The sequence below is a fragment of the Thamnophis elegans genome, chromosome 9 (genome assembly GCF_009769535.1).
Source record: "Thamnophis elegans isolate rThaEle1 chromosome 9, rThaEle1.pri, whole genome shotgun sequence".
NCBI classification, from domain to species: Eukaryota; Metazoa; Chordata; class Lepidosauria; order Squamata; family Colubridae; genus Thamnophis; species Thamnophis elegans.
In genome coordinates this window covers 43,313,657-43,334,143 of record NC_045549.1, presented here as the reverse complement: position 1 = coordinate 43,334,143, position 20,487 = coordinate 43,313,657, and the positions used below count along the sequence as shown (strand labels likewise).

The window sequence follows — 20,487 nt, the reverse complement described above, 5'->3', positions numbered from 1 at the left end:
AGAACACAGAATATGACCTAAAACTACCTATATTTAAAATATTATTAAAATGTAATTATAATGTTGTGTCGGACAGTGGTGGGTTACAAAAAAATTTACTATCGGTTAGGGCGCGCTCCTGCACACATGCACATGCACAGAAGTGTCTGGGCAGGTGGGCAGGGCCTCCCATTGCTGCTACTACAAGTTCGGTTGAACCGGGCCGAACTGGCAGCAATCCACCACTGGAGTCGGAGACACTGGAGATGTAGTAACAATGAATTCTCTAAATGTATTGGGAAACTGCTATTATCAAATTCAGATATGTTGGTATCCTCCTTCTACTAAAGGTTATTCTGGACCTTTGAAGATAATTCCTCCTGAGAAGTTCAACACTACATCTGTACCAAAATACTATCAATCACCTTGGATTGAGGCCATCAGCAATGACTCTGAGCTGCTGGAAGCTTTGTATCCTAAATTGTTTAAGCCAGAAGCAATACCAGAACTACCCAGCTTTAAAAGCTTTAACAGGTAATTTTGAACAATCACCGAATTTCATCAAATGCAGAAAACAACAACATGAAGAAAATGAATGTGGGTTTTAAGATGTGAATGTAAGGAAGCTTATAAGAGGGTTGTAATTATTTGTGTTCCTTTAGATGGATTCATCAGAAGCCTACAGCCCTTAACAGTAGTTTCTAGTTTACATAAGAATTGGATCATTGGAGGCTTTTCTATGCTATACCATGACCAAGCAACTCTTTATAGGAATTTGACAAGCATGTCTAGGAAGGCAATAAAGAGAGGGAACAATGTAATTTAATTTAGCCACCCAATGTCATTGGGAACTGGGCAGCATATACATTTATTTAATTTATTGTAATTCATGCTGAAGGCAAACTGATTTAATTTTGTCTTTTCAACTCAACACATTAACTGAAACAGTTTTAATTTAAAACTTTATTTCAAAGCTTGCATATAGCTAACTGTATTCACGCTAGGCTAAATCTATACAAAAATGTTTCTCCAGTATTCATGAAAATAATTATACAAGGTATTAAATCATTGCAAAATGCATTAATATAAAACTTCACAGAATAGACTAGACCAGACCAGACCAGACCAGACCAGACCAGAACAGAACAGAACAGAACAGAATTCTTTATTGACCAAATGTGATTAACACATAAGGAATGTGTCTCCAGTGCATAAGCTGTACAAGTGAAACTTGAAAAATTAGAATATCGTGCAAAAGTTCTTTTATTTCAGTAATGCAATTTAAAAGGTGAATAATATATGAAACAGACTCCTTACATGCAAAGCAAGATAGTTCAAGCCATGATTTGTCATAATTGTGATGATTATGGCTTACAGCTCATGAAAACCCCAAATCCACAATCTCAGAAAATTAGAATATTGTGAAAAGGTGCAATATTCTAGGCTCAAAGTGTCCCACTCTAATCAGCTAATTAAGCCATAACACCTGAAAAGAGTTCCTGAGCCTTTAAATGGTCTCTCAGTCAGTAGGAATCACAATCATGGGAAAGACTGCTGACCTGACAGTTGTGCAGAAAACCATCATTTCCCTCCATAAGGAGGGAAAGCCTCAAAAGGTAATTGCAAAAGAAGTTGGATGTTCCCAAAGTGCTGTATCAAAGCACATTAATAGAAAGTTAAGTGGAAGGGAAAAGTGTGGAAGAAAAAAGTGCACAAGCAGCAGGGTTGACCGCAGCCTGGAGAGGATTGTCAGGAAAAGGCCATTCAAAAGTGTTGGGGACTTTCACAAGGAGAGGACTGATGCTGGAGTCAGTGCATCAAGAGCCACTACTCACAGATGGATCATGGACATGGGCTTCAAATGTCATATTCCTCTTGTCAAGCCACTCCTGAACAACAAACAACATGAGAAGCGTTCTTACCTGGGCTAAAGAAAAACAGACCTGGTCTGTTGCTCAGTGGTCCAAAGTCCTCTTTTCTGATGAGAGAAACTTTTGCATCTCATTTGGAAACAAAGGACCCAGAGTATGGAGGAAGAATGGAGAGGCACACATTGCAAGATGCTTGAAGTCCAGTGTGAAGTTTCCACAGCCTGTGTTGATTTGGGGAGCCATGTCATCTGCTGGTGTTGGGCCACTGTGATTCATTAAGTTCAGGGTCAACACAACCGTCTACCAGATTTTGGAGCACTTCATGCTTCCTTCCGCAGACGAGCCTTATAGGGATGCTGACTTCATTTTCCAGCAGGACCTGGCACCTGCCCACATTGCCAAAAGCACCAAAACCTGGTTCAGGTGACCGTGGGATTACTGTGCTTGATTGGCCAGCAAACTTGCCTGACCTGAACCCCATAGAACAGCAGTTCTCAACCTGTGGGTCACGACCCCTTTGGAGGTCAAACGACCATTTCACAGGGGTCACCTAAGACCATCAGAAAAGACATATTTTTGAAAAAATACGGAAAACATAAAATAATTTTATGGTTGGGGGTCACCACATGAGGAACTATATTAAAGGGTTGTGGCATTAGGAAGGTTGAGACCCACTGCCATAGAGAATCTATGGGGCATTGCCAAGAGAAAGATGAGAGGCATGAGACCGAACAATGCAGAAGAGCTGAAGGCCGTTATTGAAGCATCCTGGTCTTCCATAACACCTCAGTAGTGCCAGAGGCTGATAGCTTTCATGCCACTCCGCATTGAGGCAGTAATTGCTGCAAAAGGGGCCCAAACCAAGTAGTGAGTACATATGCATGCATATACTTTTCAGAGGTCCAATATTGTTCTATGTACAATCCTTGTTTTATTGATTGCATGTAATATTCTAATTTTCTGAGATTGTGAATTTGGGGTTTTCATGCGCTGTAAGCCATAATCATCACAATTATGACAAATCACGGCTTGAACTATCTTGTTATTCATGTAATGAGTCTATCTCATTACACCTTTTAAGTTGCATTACTGAAATAAATGAACTTTTGCACGATATTCTAATTTTTTGAGTTTTACCTGTACATATAAACAGCAAGTAATAGGTCATAGGTCATAGTCATAGTTATAATCACAATCAATATGTATGTCTATTTGGAGAACTAGGCATCAAAGTATACATAAATTACAGTAGGAGGAGAAATTCAGGAAACTTGAAATTAACATATAAAGTACACCATTCTTTAAGTATAATGATATTCCTAGTTTACTGGCTGCTCATAGTGACCGTTTAAAGTTTTAATAGTGCTGGAAAAAATGGGATTTGCAACAACTCACGCTATTGCAGTGTTCTTGCAGTCATGCAATCACAATTCAGGCATTGAACAATTGTTGTGCGTTTATGATGGTTCCAGCATCCTTCAATCACATGATCACCATCTTCACCATTCACAAGAGGCTTGTGACAAATGAAATTAGTGGGTAAGCCAGAAAGTAGTTGCAAATCGCCATAATGTGACATTACACTTAATAACTGCAAGTGATTTGCTTCACGACTGCAGTTGGAACTGATGTTATAGCTGGTACAGTCTTGTGATGTTTCACTTAAGACATCATTTAGCGATAGAGTTTCAGTCCCAATTGAGGTTGGTAAGAGTTGGTAACCTTTAATACCTTGTATTCTCATTTCAAATGCCAATTGCTAAGGAACACCAATTAAAAGAGAAGTAGACTTTTCCATTATTTCTCCCTAGGAGTTATTATTTATGATACTGTCTGGGTTATATGAGGTATGATACAGCTGCTACGTCTATTAATGACCTCATCTTTAAGGAATTTGTCCAGTCTTTTACAGCTGACTAAATTGGTGATCTTCATCACATCTGATGACAATTAATTCTATAGTTAAACTATTCATTGTATAAAAAAGTATTTCCTTTACAAACAAACCCTGGAAGAAACACAAAATCTCAGTCTTGCCCATGTGAATGACATGATCCCCCCCCTTGTGACTTTACATCACTGCTATGATTCCCACAGCAGCACCAACTACATGTTAACCTCCACATATTTCATTTCAATGAATGATCCAAATTCTAATCCTACCCACATTTTCTGTACTTGGCTAATTTTATATACTTCTATCATATCATCGCTTATCCAATTCACCTGTTACCCAAATCCTTTATGTAATTTATGTGGTGATGAACTACTGCTTATAAGTATTTTGGTCATACTCCTTTTTCATATTTTCTCATTCTGTAATATCTTCTCTGTGATATGAACAGATATACATTTTCCTAAATGAAACCTCACCATATATTTATATAAATATATTTCCATATTCCACAGTTGACCCTAACATATTCATTAATTTGCTCTTCTTAAAAAAACAGTCACTCTTCCCATCATCACTTTAATGGAATGGTTAATTTGTTGGGCCAGGAAGGAGTGAGACTGAGGTTCTAGGTCATCCTCGGCCATGGAAACTTCCTGGTTACCTTTGAGCCAGTCACTCTTACACTCCAAAATAGTGCACATTTTGATTTTGTGGGGAAAATATAAGGGGAGGGCATGCACTGTTCACCATCTTGGGCTCCAGGTGGAAAAACTGAATGTGCAGTTCTTGGCACTCTGTAATCATTTATTCCAGTTGAAATGTCTGCAAACAAACAACCAAGCTCAGAGAGCACTAAAACTTCTACAGTTCAACTCAGCTACAGATAATCTCTTTTATCCCCCCCCCCAATTAAACATAATGCTCACAAACAAAAACAAACAACCCCAGGAAAAAACATAAAATCTTGCCCATATGTATGACATGATCCCCTTCTGACTTTACATAACAATCATGATTCCCACTGCAATCTTCACCATGCACAATAAATATTTGTTCAACAATCAAATGGTTGCCCAGGGTCTTTTCTAAAATATATATGTTACTATTTCTTCTCTCCCACTACTTTTATAGATGTATAGGTTCCATGTAATGGTTATTAAACCATTTTGAAATTTAGGGATTGAGATGTAATCTTACTTAATTGCCACACATTTTCATATAAACTGAAGACTCAGAATATTGCAATCAGTCTTATTCAGCTGTAGAAGGAACTTTGTGCTTTAGTAATAAACTGACTCTTTTGTAATTTTTTTAATTAGATGGTTAGGATTTTTAAACAATCAAAATTGATAAATGCATACAAAATAGAATGAAATTGTTATATAAATGCAGCACACATGTTAAGGAGATTGACCACACCAAAAAAACAACAACCCACTATTCATCAGTGAAATTCTAATCTGTAGCTTTTAGCAAAAGTTCTAAATATGTTGACATTGACTCAAAATATTTTGGGAGTGTTTTTATAAAATATCCAAGTTGTGGATCATGTTTATTCATACCCAATATAATAATCTCATTTATTGAGAGACCATGTCTGTTTTTAATAGCTTGTAGCTAATGCTGAGTGACTAATACATCATACTCACAAAATACACACAGACAAAACTATCAAAAGGCAATAGTTCACTGCTAAAGAAAACAGGAAATAGACACTACATGCTTCTAGCAGCTGGTCAAGACTGGTTTTCTGCTCTGCAAAATATGGCATTTCAAATATTTCTTAAGAAAACTAACCAAAAAATTACAGTTGATTACTAAAGATATGATAAGACATCAGACTAGGGTTAACACATCATGCTAACTTAAGCAATTCATGATTTGCTTAATAAGCCATTTGCATGGAGTCATACAATTTACTGAATCACATGTATAAAACATAGTGGTTAGGCCCATTCAGCATTATCAAACCCGAACTAAAAAAATCTAACTATAGTTAAGGGTACTATATGTATAAACCTAGCTAGCATGGACACATCAAACAGATGTATTATCAATAAGGAATCCCTTATTATTTCTTCAGATGCCCTCAGAAGTCCCCTTTTATCAGATATTGTAAGGAGCTTCTTCAAGGTTAATCAGAATTGGCGGGATAATTTGAGATGTTCATACTATACAAATGTGACAATTAAATATGCCAAATAAATGGATATAAATACTATACCTACCTTCGGCTAGGCATGATCCTTCTCTCAAGAAGAATTGCCCATCTTGGAAAAATACAGAATGATATCGATGGATATGATTTCATGATTACTATACATTATAAATGAAAAATGGCAAAACTTGTATTGGAAGATTTAAAACAAAAAAATATTCATGTGGAGAACCATAAGTTTTTTCAGTGTTTTTCTCTTACAAAACTAAGACAGGGGGAAAAAATAAGATAATATCGCTGTTATGTCATTCTCTTAAGAAAAACCATTGTTTTTAACTACACACATGCTGTCATAAATCTTCTTATGTTTACAACCGTGAGCATAATTGAGCTAATGGTGAGGAAATCAATATCCTATGGGCCCTCATAAAAAATATCTGGGAATGAAAAGTGATTTTGGGAGCCTGTGTGCAAGATAGTCTCTTAATTAATTTACAATAATATAGTCTGATGAGTTTTTGCTCTTACATCATAGAAACAGTAGGAAATAAAGAACCCAATAATGGCTATGCTGGGTCTAGTGAATCATGACACATATAATGTCATCATGGCTCACTAGTACCCAAGATTTAAACTTGGAAAACAATATACAATTCAGAAAACATTGTGAAAATTAACTACATAAGAATGACACTTTAGTAGTAAATTGACAATCTTACAAAATCCCCTTTCTATTTTTTTATATCTATGTAAATTTCCTATTTTGGATATTACAATTTGGAGGATCAAAGTGAAATGATGTCATATCAAAGAGTCTATAGAGTCTAAACTATGAGATCAGTCTCTGAGTGAGTCAGACCCTTACATCTATATGATGTAATTGCAAGAACATCAAGGACATATATATAACTCTGAGTTTAATACTGCAGTTGCATGCTCATTGCTATCAAAGAAATATAAAGGCTGACTATATTCCATGCTCCCCATTCAGATTTGGAAATTATCTAAACCAACAAAGCTTTTGTGTTACCTAACTCTTTGTTTGCAACTGTAACAGAACAAGCTCAGATAAAATGACTGAATACAGCTGCAACATCCGTTTAGTTATCAGGCACAACCACATTGGAATATTTTCACATCTAGCTGTGACAATTCAAAAGGAGCTGGAATGGATTCAGAAGGCAACTAAAAGATTTATAGAGCATAACAAAGTGCTGCTTGTATTGCTTTAGTTTTTTTATGTATGAGTCATTTGCTGTCACAATAAGTCTTACAACACATTAATTAGAATAAAATTCATCTAACATAAAATTCAGTATTTTTTTAAAATGTATATGCAACAGTAGGTGACTAAAAACAGTATTTATCCTGTCCATCTTAGATTTAAGCCTAATAAACAGAACCAAATTGAAGTAAACTAATAATACACTAATAAGCACATCAAACTGAACTAAACTAAGTAATTCAAGTCTGCAAATATGTTTCTGTATCATAATCTGATGGTGGACATGAAACCAGCAGCTACTCTGACAGTACTCTGGATATTAAAACCATAATGGGTGACCCACATACCAAACCCAACTCAATCTCCATTATTTCTAATAGTGAGGCAGTTCAACAATGCGGTGAGTTCTAGTCCAAACGATCCCTAACCTGTTCCAAATGATTCACACAAGATACCAGTCCTGAAGACTGGCAAAAAGCCTGGAATTCATATGAGTGTCCTACTCTCCCAATTCACTTTCATTTCCAAACTGTCTTTAAAATTGTGTTTCTACCACACACCCATTTCTTCCTTCCTTTGACTGACTGAATTCTTTGATTTTGGGAACTAGACTCTTGTGCTAAGAAAAAAATAGAACCACCCCCCCCCCCCCAATGCAAGATTTGGGAGAAAATAGGAGGGAGCAGGGAGGGGGGAACACAACTAGCAATTTCTAGAGAAGGGTGCAATAGCCTGCCTGCAGCTATTAGACACCATATTATGTAAATATATATTGTGTTATATATCAAAATAACTCCCAACCTTACTGTCAATCTTTGCTGGTCACTTGAAAATATAGGAGCTTTATTTCTTATAGAAAGGCAGATGATGATCTATACCAAACTCTTCTAATCATTAATTAAATCTTTAATGAGAGAAAAATTGTACCTCTCTAATCTGATGTTAACTAGGAGGAAGAGGAGGAGGAAAAGGAGGCTTCATTGCAATTCTCCTAATGACCATGGAGGGGGGGGGAATGATTCTGAGACATAACTGCATAACTTCTTTTCCAAAATGGATACAATATTTGAAATATTACTATTACCTTTTATGATTCTGCAAACAATATATTTCAGTGAATATATTATTAAATTAAGACTATTTATTCAGGAAATCTAACTGAGTTAAAGGCCAGGTTTGTGATTTATCCAGGCAGTCTCTGAGAATTGACAAAATTGAACGGAAGGGGCGGGGAGAGCCATGTAAATACCATTCACAATGTAACAAGGAAATTGAAAAGTAAATCTCTTTCTTTATGGAAAAAATCATTTTACTAACATTATCCTCTCTTGAAAACTAGTGCTAAATGTCCCTAGAAAGCAAAGGAATCTATTCTTTGAGTCCTCTGAGCTCTCTTTGACCGGTTTGGACTGCAATTGTGAACTAGCAGCTGCATGGTTTGGTACCCTGCATGGGTGTCAAGCTCACCGCATCATATTGCTGTCATGTGATGTTTCCCCCCCTCTGCAGAGTTAGGGTGGGCGTGGCCTGCATGTGATGCATCCAGCTTGCGGGCTGCCAGTTTGACACCCCTGTATGAGGTAGGAAACTGTAAAATAAGCTTAATTTATTTGGGTAAAGGGAAAAAAGGAAAAGAAAAACAACCCCAATATGGATACAATGTCTTCTCATCTACTTTGCATTTTCAGTTTGATTACAATGTAATTTGAACCCCACTCTAAATTATAACTACAGATAGCCCTCGACTTAAAACCGTTCATTTAGTGATCGTTCAAAGTTACGACGACACTGAAAAAAGTTACATGACCATTTTTCACATTCTGACCATTGCAGCATCCCCATAGTCATGTGATTTATATTCGGATGCTTGACAGCTGGTTCATATTCATGATGGTTGCAGTGTCCTGGGGTCATGTGATCATATTTTATGACTTTCTGACAAGCAAAGTCAATGGGGAAGCCAGATTCATTTAACAATTGTGTTACTAGTTTAATAACTACAGTGATTCCCTTACCAAATGTGGCAAGAAAAGTCATAAAATGGAATAAAACTCACTTAACAAATTTCTCTCTTAGCAACATAAATTCTGGGTTCATTTGTGGTCTTATGTTGAGGACTACCTATATTATGTTCCTTGCCATGGAAATGTCCTAGGATCCCATAAAGAATAAACTGAGTCAGCTTGGAAGAATACCACAACACACTTCTGTGATTAATACATTTCAAAACTGCTAGCCTATTTATTTAGGTGGTGGTGGTGGTGATGATGCAAAACTATTTCCTCTGCCCTGTTTTTTCCCAACGCTAAGCCATTTCCCCCCCCCCCTTAGTTAACTTAATATCTTAAATAGAAACCTAAGTTAGAAGTGAAGCACTTCTGTCTAGAAACCTAAGTCAGAAGTGAAGCACAGGATGTCTAGATGTAACAATAAACTGGATTGACTGGTTATGCCTCCTATCTTGTTAAAGAAGTCAAATTCCCTTCCTGAAATGGATTGTTTTCAAAGCAGTAAAGGAATCCAATCCATCTGGATGTAGTTCTGTATTACTAAGCTACATATAGCAAGCTTAATCCTGTAACACATGAAGCATCTCCTGCTGACTGCCAGTACCACACTGGAAACAATTATTAAACAACTAACAGTATAATAATCCTCTAGCAGCCTGAAAATATTATCCAAGACCCCAGCTCTTCAGCCCCCATTTAAAAAGGTAAACAGCTTTTTTGGGCTGCAATTCTGAGATAGGTACCATAAAATGGCTACAATATTAACAAAATACTTTATTTAAAAGGTAGCTTGTCCTTTAAATTGTACTGTTTTACTACCCTATTAACATGTCCAGATAAGTCTTCTTGTCAACAACCATAAGAAATTGCCACTGTTTCTTCTGGGTATATCCATTCAAGGACTAAGTAGGACTAATGCTGTTTAATTTCCAAATCCAGATGAGGTTGACTGGGTATTGCCTCACCCCCCCCCCCCCCAACTTAATGTTTTTCTGCTGCTGCTTTTAAACTCCCATTGCCCCAGAATGCTCCCACCAGCTAATCTCAGCCTGCTTGTTTTTCTGGGGAGGTGACATTTCTAAACAAAGATCTGGACTGCAGCCATACATCCTAAGACTCCTATGGCGCCTCTGTGGGATCTAGAGACATTCTTGGAAGTAAAGACAATAGTAGAAGCTATCATGTTGCTTTGAAGCATGCCAATTTCATCAGTATTTAATTTTAAACAATTACAATATGGTGATTTTAACTAATTTTTACTTTAAATACTTTCTATTAAGACGATCAGGGGATACATACTGTAGATGCCCAAAATATTAAAACCAGTTTTCTCCTTGCAGTTCAATGGCAACAAACTAGATATATTAATTCCTTTCAAACATTTTCTATATATGTAATATATAAACATAAAATTTCTTAATGAGAAAAAGAAACCAAAAAATAATAGATTTTTATTCAAAATATTATTTAATAACACTTTCCCTCTTCTTTACCGAGTGAACCCTAATTGTTATTCTTCAAATAGCTCTTACCTTCCAGCAGAGTCAAATTTCCCACTTTGGCTACATATGCCATTCCTGTTAAACCATGCTTTGTATAAAGGTGTGCACTGCTTTCATACTGACAAGACCACTTTTCTTAAAGTGGTTTGGGAGAGGGGCAATCCAAGAAGCGATCAGGGTGAAAACTAAGTTTATTTGCATTTAAATATTAATTAAAATTAAGTCCTTGGGACATATTTTGCGGTTTGCAAATAAAAATAATGGTCACTTCTGCTTTTAATTAACCACAATCTCAGCTCTGGAAATTATGGAAACTTCAAAATCCATGATTTTACATGGATTTCTCTGACACTGTTACTATCACTGAGCATGCCAACCTAGTAGATGTTACCTTTACTTAAGATTAAAAGACTTGCCAAGTGCACAGAAGAAATAGAAGGGCAAACATCAGCTCAAGATGTATTGAGGCTTGTTTCTATTTATTCACATCTTGTGCTAAACCATTTAGCATGATTAGCAAATCAAATTTTTAGATAGGTCAATATGTCTTTCAAATCAACTATGTATGTAGGTGGGGAAAGTAGGTGGGAATATGTAAACCTGCAATTAAAGTACATTATGCCTCTGAGTTGTCAATATCATTAATATTTGTAATTGCGTCCTGCTTATCTTAGACAGCATTTCAAGTTTGGATGGATTCAGATATTCTGGGACTGATCTGGTAGGTTTTCAAAAACACTTGCTTGTGGAAAACAGTCAGACCATTCCCAGAATAATAGGATCAGCATGGTCTGGAAGAACAAAATATTCTAGAATTACTTGTAATATTCCCTCTGTAGAGTGCTATTACTATACCTGAATACATTAGTCTTCTAAATAGAAAGTATCATTCTACCACATCATAAATCACAAAACTAGAGGGGGGGGGGGGACAAGGCCTAGGCTAATTTTATATTGCATAAAATACCTGTACTTCCCTGAACTTTTATTGTCTTTGAGATTTGATTGAACAAAGTGAGTCAGACCTCAAATTATAAGTTTAGGTTTAAAAAATATAGAGCATTACAACTCCTTGACATCATCTGGATGATTACTCAAGGAATTAACTTTTGCCATACTGAACTCTGTACTACTCTTTTTTGGGTTGATCTAGTATACAAATAATATGTATTCTTAATATAGTCAATAATGTTATTTTAATATAATAAAATACAATTTACTGACTTTCATAAATTTGCCAAATTAATTTTATCAGAGATTAGAGATCTTGTTCATACTTGATATTTGGAGCCAGACAATTTATAAACTAGTCCTCAGCCTATGATCATTGGTTCAAAGAATGATGGTTACATCTTTGAAGTTATGGTTTACCAGCACTCAATGGTCATGTGATCACAATTTGGGCATTTTGCAACTGGTTCACACTTTTGTTGCAGTGCCCTGTGATCACATGTTCACTATTGCTTTTTTAATTGTAATTTTAAATATATAAAGAAATAACTTCCCACCTTCATCACAAATATAAACAATTTTAGTAACATATCACCTCCTTAAAATATAACAAATGATTTCTTCTTCCTTTATCCCTTTATATAAATACATTTAAAACACATCATCATAGTTGAAAGATTCTATAATATTCTCTCCTATACACATGGCATCCTATACAGTGTATGGTGAATTTCATTTAAATGCTTTATTTAAGACATTCAAAGTTATATATTTTCCTATAACTATAGTTACTCTTTTGACTTCAGTTCAATTAACTATTTGACTAAACTAGTTGAAATTTAAAAACAAACTACAATCTAACATTTTATTTCTTGACATGATTTATGACAGGATTTCAATATCATTAGTTTTTATGAGAGATCAGTTTCTTTACCAAATCTATTATAAAGTAAGAATTATAATAACACATTAGAAATAACTGTTATTCAGCCAATCACCTTTCCCAAAAACATCCTTTAATGTACAATCTGTGTGTTTTGTAATAGAATTTTGTAATAGATTATTCCAGGCAACATCACCATCCTTTCATCAACAATTTTATTTCCATTCAGTTTCTATCCCATTCCCTGGTCATCTTAACAGGAAACCTTTTCATACAGAATTGAAATGGAAGTAACTTAATGCGTACATTTCTCATAGCATTATATTTCAACAGATTTGAATTAAGAGAGCTTGATGTCAAACATAGTTTTCATCTTTCTTCCTTCCCACGTATGTAAGAAGTTGTAAACTAATGTATGAATATTTATTATATTTGTGCATTGGAATGACAAGCTACCAAAATATCATGTTGTAATCAGCTTCATCATGCCTCACTATTACCAACTAACAAGCTCCTAATGATCTATCAGCAAAAACAAATCACTGCTTTGCAGGAAAAATTATTAATCTCCAACAGTTACCATACCTTCTTAGCTTTTGTTATAAAAAGCTAAACAATTATGATGATTTAATAATGCCTTCTTTTATTGGTCAAAAAACTTGGAACAACAATATTCTGATATTCATATAGATAAATAATGTTACAAAATAAATGGATATGGCTATTTTAAGAAGAGTTATAAGAAAGCAATAATCAGTTGGCTATAGAATTTGGCTGTTAAAAAATCAAAGACATATACATAATCCCAAACACATGATCACCATTACCATAGGAGCTAGTAATCAAGAAATCTATAGTTTGTCTCAAATACAATAAGATTTTTTGTTATATAGTGGATGGGATGTTAAGAGTTTCACAAACCACAAAAATGAAATATAAATCACAAAGTAGGTTATTTTTATGTAAAATACAGCAAGTGAAATTAAGCCTGCACACTAAGACTGCAGTTTGGTACCCCTTATCTAGAACATATTTGATGCGTTTTAAATTGCGCTGACATCATTCTAAATAGAAGGACAAGGTTTTTATAATACAGGGATTTTTTTTTGAAAATCCACTTTTCAGATAGAAGAATAAGTCTTATTTCTGTTTTTTCCCCATCTACAGAGTTGCTACTCCCTTTGGTGGTTTTGAAAAAGCATCAAAACTTATCAAGTACAAAGTTCCAGATTTTAATTTTCTGCTGCTAAATGATCCAAGATTTATGGTCCTTGCTAATCCACTTTCTACCAGGAGATCATTCAACAGGACTCCTAAAGGTTGGACCACTGAGAATATTCCCATAATGATAACTATACAGCCTACAGAGGCCAATGGTGTTCCAGAAACAGATGATTTGTGAAAAGTAAGTGCATCACACATCAGATTCAGCCTGGCAGTGTTTTAATCTTTTAATACTCTCTACATCTGTTCCAACATCCTATTTTACGTTATATTGAAATGTAATATGATATGATGATGCAGTTGTATTTTGAGATTAACTAATATTGCTATTGATTGCTAATACAAATAAAACTATGTGGCCAATGCATTGACTCATTCAGCCTTTATATTCTACATATTAAATACAACTGGATTGATTCTCACTGGTCAATGTTTATATTAATATATCAGATAATGATCACAATTTCAGTGATATTACAAATGTATCTATCAATTCTAGTTTGGTAAGACTTGCTACTGAGATATAGTGGCAAATGTTTAGGCACTATAGGTTAAACTACATATTTTAATGAAACCCTAACGGACCCAATCTGTATGATATAAAATTAAACATGATATCATTTTGTGAATCTGAATGCATATTTACTATTTATATGCAGATTTGAACTGACCAAAATAAAGAGTATCTACACTTTTGTTAAGTAAGTATGCCACTAGGAATCTGAGTAAAAATATCCTTTCTGGAAACAATAGAATTTTTGCATATTGTATTTTGTAGAACACCATAATGAAATTGCAATTTAAGTTAGAGGTTGTCCTTGACTTATGACCATTTCTTGTGCAGCTATTGGAAATTACAACGGATCAGAACAAAGGGACTTACAGCCCCTACCCAGTTATGTCAGCTGAAGTGCCCCACCTGGGGTCATATGGGAAAAAATTGAATGCTCTCCCCACCCACCCTCCTGGTCGTCTTAGGCTTTGGGCCTGCTTCCCACCTTGCTGGATTCCCATAGGCCTTGAGCCTGCTTCTGACCCTACTTGGTCTTACACCCTCCTCTCCACCCTCATGAATCAGTTTCTTACCTTTTCCAAGATCTCCAGGAGGGAGCAGTCGATCTGCCATGTGGACTTCCTATATGGAAGCCACATTACATTAATTAGGCAGCAGATGCCATCTGGGGAATGGCTACAATGAAGTGTGGACACTCGGAAATGGTGCCCACTTCTGGAATGGCATGAGGTCCCAGTGTTTATGGGGGGGAGGGACTGATGGACAATTGTGTTTGAGAAGGAGGGCTAGCTCTTCCCCTATCAGTTTCCCTATCCAGTCCCCAAGGCCTATGAGGTCTCAGCAGAGTGGGAAGCAGAGCCCAAGGTGCCACAGGGATATGGGAGACCTTGGGAGGCGGGAGCAAGCCACGTGTGAACTGGGAGGGTGCTGCAATGTAGTCCTGGAACTGAACTAGGACTCCCCCAGCACTGAGGATCCCATGATTCATTTGAGCCATAATGGTTGCTTAACAACCACAATAGTGAGAACAGGGTCTGAGATTGTTAAGTGAGACAAACTGTGGGCACCTTGCTTAACAATTGTCATGATTCATGACTGTAATGGGCAGGATCCATTATGGTCATAATTTAAGGACTACCTGTATTAAACTGATCTTAAGTAGGTCTATATATTAATGCACCCAATTTCAATTCTGAAAATATATGAAAGGCACGATGTTGTGTACTGTTTAAGATGTTTTAAAATGTTATGATCACATGTTGCATGACTCCTGTGAATCTATGCACAGAGCTATATTTGCAGTTGTTCATGACAGGGACCCATTATATACAGCTTGTATGGCTGTAGATTCATACAAGAAATATCCATCTGTTTATTTATAGGCAATCTCATTCAAGAATCTAACCACACTACAAAATGCATCATATATGAGATAGATGGAATTAAGCAAATTTTTCGCAACCAGCTTTGCCCTGTTTTATGTACATTCATTTATCCACAAAAAATAGTCACAAGGTTTTAATAGGATAGAGATGATGTATTATAGTTTATTGCACATACTACTTCATCAAATGTATTTCTGACACGACCTTTGTTTCATAATCTGCTTATCTAAAGGCAATGTCCTTCTTGAACCTACCCACACTACAAACATGCCCTGGCAATCTCCTTTTAATGTCAAGTCTCTTGGACAATACCTTCATCTCATCCACCGTCCATTGAGACAAGCTTGAATCAACTTTAGATGTACTGGTGTTAAAATATTGTTTTCTTCCTTATTCTGATACTATCAAAGGGTAGCCTTAAGGTATATACATCTATTAACTTTACATTATCTTGGAATAGGTGATTGTAGTGATTTGCAGAGGAGCAAGATAGATGTCAACATCCTGAGTGGAGAATGTCATGCTGTTGTAGTTTTCTCCCAAATTAAGAATGGGTGGATAGTATTCAACAGCAGTGGGAAAAGGTTCTAAGGCAGACATCATGTGATAGTAATGTAGGAAATAGAACATATCAAATGAGAATACTTTGAAAGGGAAAGAATATAACTGCTAATTTTAGTCATATTTTAATATCTATGCTGCAAGATATGGAATCAACATCATAAAAAAGTAAACCTAATCTAGGAAGTAAAACTAATTAATCCTTACTTCCTAAAATCTAGGAAGATGGATTAGTCCTGACAAATGCAGCAGGCTTCATTTAAAAAGTTTTCATTTGGGGAATGAAAACATATCACACAGTGGGAAGAGAGAAACAAAATATCTTTATATTCAATGGGAAGCTGCCCTGTGGCTGCCTACTTTTAGCAAAAGCTCATTATCATCTCATAACTTCTGATTGATGGGGATCAACAAAGCTGCTCTATTCCATCAATTCTTTTGATCCCTTCTGTAGGGAACAAATCACTCCGTTCCTTGTAGATCAAGCTATATAAGGTCCTCCAAATTTTTGTTTCCTTTTTGCTACCATAGTATTTCATATAAATCACTTTTTTTTGTCTAGCACTTTATCAGATATTCAGCCCTAAAGAAGTATTTCTGAGATACCGATTTCTTTGTCTGATCCACAAATCTTCTGGTTTGTTAAACTATCAATTGTACTGTATATTCCCCACATTATGTTTTTTTTTTCAGCATACCAGTGTGACTCTAGCAATTGATTTGTAGAATAAGCCATAATTGGCTGGGGTTTTATAGAACATTAAGCCAGAAGTCCATGATTACAAACCAATATGATTACAATAATACTTTGCACTATGCCACAATCAAGTTTAATGTTATTGGCTTAGTTACAGAGTGGAAGAGGAATGGTGATTTCCAAGCAGCATTTAAATGAGATTCACTTTGTAAAATACTGAAGATACAATTATGTGCAAATTCATTAAGCAGCAATTACACAATATGTTCTAGAAGACTTACCTAAGATTCTATATAAAAGATACCATTAAATATATTATTTTTGCAGATGACAGATTATAGAAAATTTGAGTATAAAACTCAAGTTTAATAAACATTTTATGAGAAAGATCTGTTTGATATTGAAGCCAAGTGATGAAAAAGTTAAATAACTTTAAAAGTGTGATAAAATGACTAAAATACCATTTAAAAAATTATTTTCAATCTTGAATACTTATTGTAACTTATAGACAATCCAAATGCTTACCTGTGAATGAATCCCATTGATCTCAATGGAGTGTATTTCTTGAGTGGAAACCTCAGTTAAAGTTCACATGTCTATTTTTTTCAGACATACTGTAAGTTCTGAAAATTGAAATGTGTGTAATGAAAGGATCTTACTTTAATGAAAAGAGCCTCCTACATGTCTGCAGAACAAAATTGATAATATATTTCCTATATCAAAATATTGTATGTTCTGCATAATAACTAATAATACTTTCTAAAAGCATCTCTATATAATCTTCAATAGGTGGATAAAGAAGGTAGCTTCTTTATTTTGCTGTGTTTATAAAATATTGTTCAATAATATTACTTGCAGTGTTGTACATTGAATAAATTTTCCATTGCATTATTGTGCTTTTGTCCCACTTCTTTCTATGTAACTATTTCTTCTACTCATCTTTGGTGTTTCGTTATGAAAATAAAGATATTTTCCCATTCCACATAAATTTATTTCATTCAAAGTTGCTAAAACTAAAGTCAGATATTGGAATTGACAAAAAGATATGAGTATTCCCCCCCAAATAATAAGTATTTCAAAATATAATGTGAATATTTCCAGTCTTTTCTTTATAAAAATGCTTTTAAAATCTCAAATTATATATAAACAGAAAGTTCATTTGATTGAATAGAAGACCCCTCTCTGTAGAAGATATTTTGAGATTCATCCTTAAACCAGCCATGACCAGAGGACCTCCAGTGTGACATCCCTACTATAAATAAGCATTGTGTGCTATTTCTACATTAGACAATTGACTGAAATTGCCATTATTTGTTCACTCACTATAATGCTATATAAAATACTATAGACATATACACAGAGAAAGACACACCTATTCTTCTGTCTATTTAAATATGAAGGATATATAGCAGGAATTTAAAAATAACACTATTCGGTATTCATCTATTATAATTTGTAACGGTTATCATTTTACGTTCCAATGTATTAAAGTTGTGTTTGTGTGTGTGTGTAAGGAAGGAGAGGGAGAAAAGGAGGGAGGGAGAGAGAAAGAGGGAGGAAGGGAGGGAGGGAGAGAGAGAGAGAAGAGAAGAGCTTGGTGGCCTAGTGCCTACCACCTAGTGCCCGCCTCCCGCTCAGAAGGTTGAGAGTTCAATCCTAGGTAGCGGCCAATGTTTCTTCTAGGACACAAAGAATAAAAATCTGCTGTGAACTCCGCATGGTGTTAGGAAATGCTCAGTTCCATCCAGTTGCCTCAACTCTACCCCAAGTTAAGGGATTACAGGATCATAAAAAGAGAGCACTATGATATACAGTGCGTGTGTAATATATACTAGTATAAACACACACACACATACTTTGAGAATGTGAGCATGCTATGGAACTGTAACACTACAACAGTATTTCATTTTTCAATGATTTAAAATTTTCTTTCTGATCACCATTCATCCTGTTGCTAAAATCTCTGCTATAGGATTATGTAATCTGCAGCTGTATAATATCATTCCACAATAAATTATAACATAGTGGTATTTATAGGATAGGAGTAATAAACTGCTTTTCCTGTTTAATATTTACATAAAATTATAATTGGATAAATCATTATTCTAATTTTAAAAATATTAAAAGTGTATTGATGCCCACTAAACATGGTTACACTAAACATGTGCCAAACTGAAACTGGTCTCACACAAGTGTATAACTGTAGCTGTTAATGAAATAGAGCAAGGTAAGCTTACAGAAAGAGTAATATTCTCATAAAGTAAAAAAAAATCTTAAAGTTTACATCCAAAAAACAGGAAAAAACAATTAATATTAGAAGTATCTGCCAAGAAGTAATTTTACCATCATAAATTAGTGCAGTTGAGGTTAACTGCAAACATATACAACTATTAGGTGTATATGTATATGTCACCTAATAGAGCCGAGGTGGCGCAGTGGTTAGAGTGCAGCACTGCAGGCTACTTCAGCTGACTGCAGTTCTGCAGTTCGGCTGTTCAAATCTCACCGGCTCAAGGTTAACTCAGCCTTCCATCCTTCCGAGGTGGGTAAAATGAGGACCCGGATTGTTGGGGGCAATATGCTGACTCTGTAAACCGCTTAGAGAGGGCTGAAAGCCCTATGAAGCGGTATATAAGTCTAACTGCTATTGCTATTGCTAAATTATTCTCTCAAAGCAACAATTTATTTAAACCACATATTGACTCCCCAGCAGGGGCTTTTCTTCTTTCAATTATCTAATTTCATGTACAAAATTTTAAATGGAGTGCAAGCATAATCTCGTCTTTGTAACTCTCTTGCGTTCTTCACATTTTTCTTCTTTTCTGATCTTTATAGGGGGAAAAAAGTTGTTAAAAAACAAGAACAAAATACAGCGTGGCTCAGGTGTTTTCATTGGTGGCAAGCCAAGTCTTTCATCTGCAAGACAGTTTGATACTGGACTATGCACAACAGTCATAAGTATGAGGACCTGTAAATTTTTCAGTGGTAGTGTTACTTCGAACAGTTGTTAATGAAGGGTTATAGGTCGAGAGATTACTGCATTGGAATGTGGGGGAAGATGCAGGAGAAGGTCCCAAATATTTTACCGTAGAGTTCATAAAGCTTTGACCAATAGAATTAGAGGAGTGTTTGTGTCTGTATGTTATAGACATATGCATACATATGCATACAATATATATAAACATATACCATGCATGTATACACAAATGTATATAGTATGCATATGTATGTTTATATAACACACACACAAACAAACAAAATGTATATATCATAATGAAGTCTTGCAAGGCTATTCAGCATTATAAAGGGAATTAAATGAAATATTGATAAAAATCTGTGTTCCATTAACTAAGGGCAGGGGCAAAAATCTGCCTCCAGACGTTGTCACTGAACTACAAACGTTAAAGAGCACAGGGAGTAATCCATAATTACTACAAACAGTAACTATGTTTACATATGATCTAAAATTAATTATAGTATGTGCCCCACTTGCATCTTTTGTCTTCCCCACTTTTTGCAATGCAGGCATGCCAAGCCATAGGTCAAAAATGGCCTTCAGCATTATGAGCTTCCTGTATTTTTCTTTCTTGGATATCTCTCCTTTAAAGACTTTATTAATTTATGTGCTATG

At 35.3% G+C, this 20,487-nt stretch overlaps 1 protein-coding gene across 8 annotated transcripts in view; it reads left to right on the top strand.

The window, feature by feature from the left end:
* Positions 1-20,013, top strand: part of MYOZ2 (myozenin 2) — a 35,832-nt gene extending 15,819 nt beyond the window's left edge. For 4 of the 8 annotated variants that reach the window (XM_032224116.1, XM_032224121.1, XM_032224123.1 and 1 more), the window contains 3 exons: positions 330-513; positions 13,643-13,880; positions 14,359-17,748. In XM_032224116.1, coding sequence (XP_032080007.1) covers positions 330-513; positions 13,643-13,877 — 419 coding nt within the window. In that variant the 3' untranslated portion in view covers positions 13,878-13,880; positions 14,359-17,748. Of the gene's footprint in view, positions 1-329; positions 514-13,642; positions 13,881-14,358; positions 17,749-19,691 lie in introns of those variants that run through there. The other 4 variants (XM_032224120.1, XM_032224119.1, XM_032224118.1 and 1 more) reach the window with 4 other exon arrangements.
* The last annotated feature ends 474 nt before the right edge of the window (positions 20,014-20,487 follow it).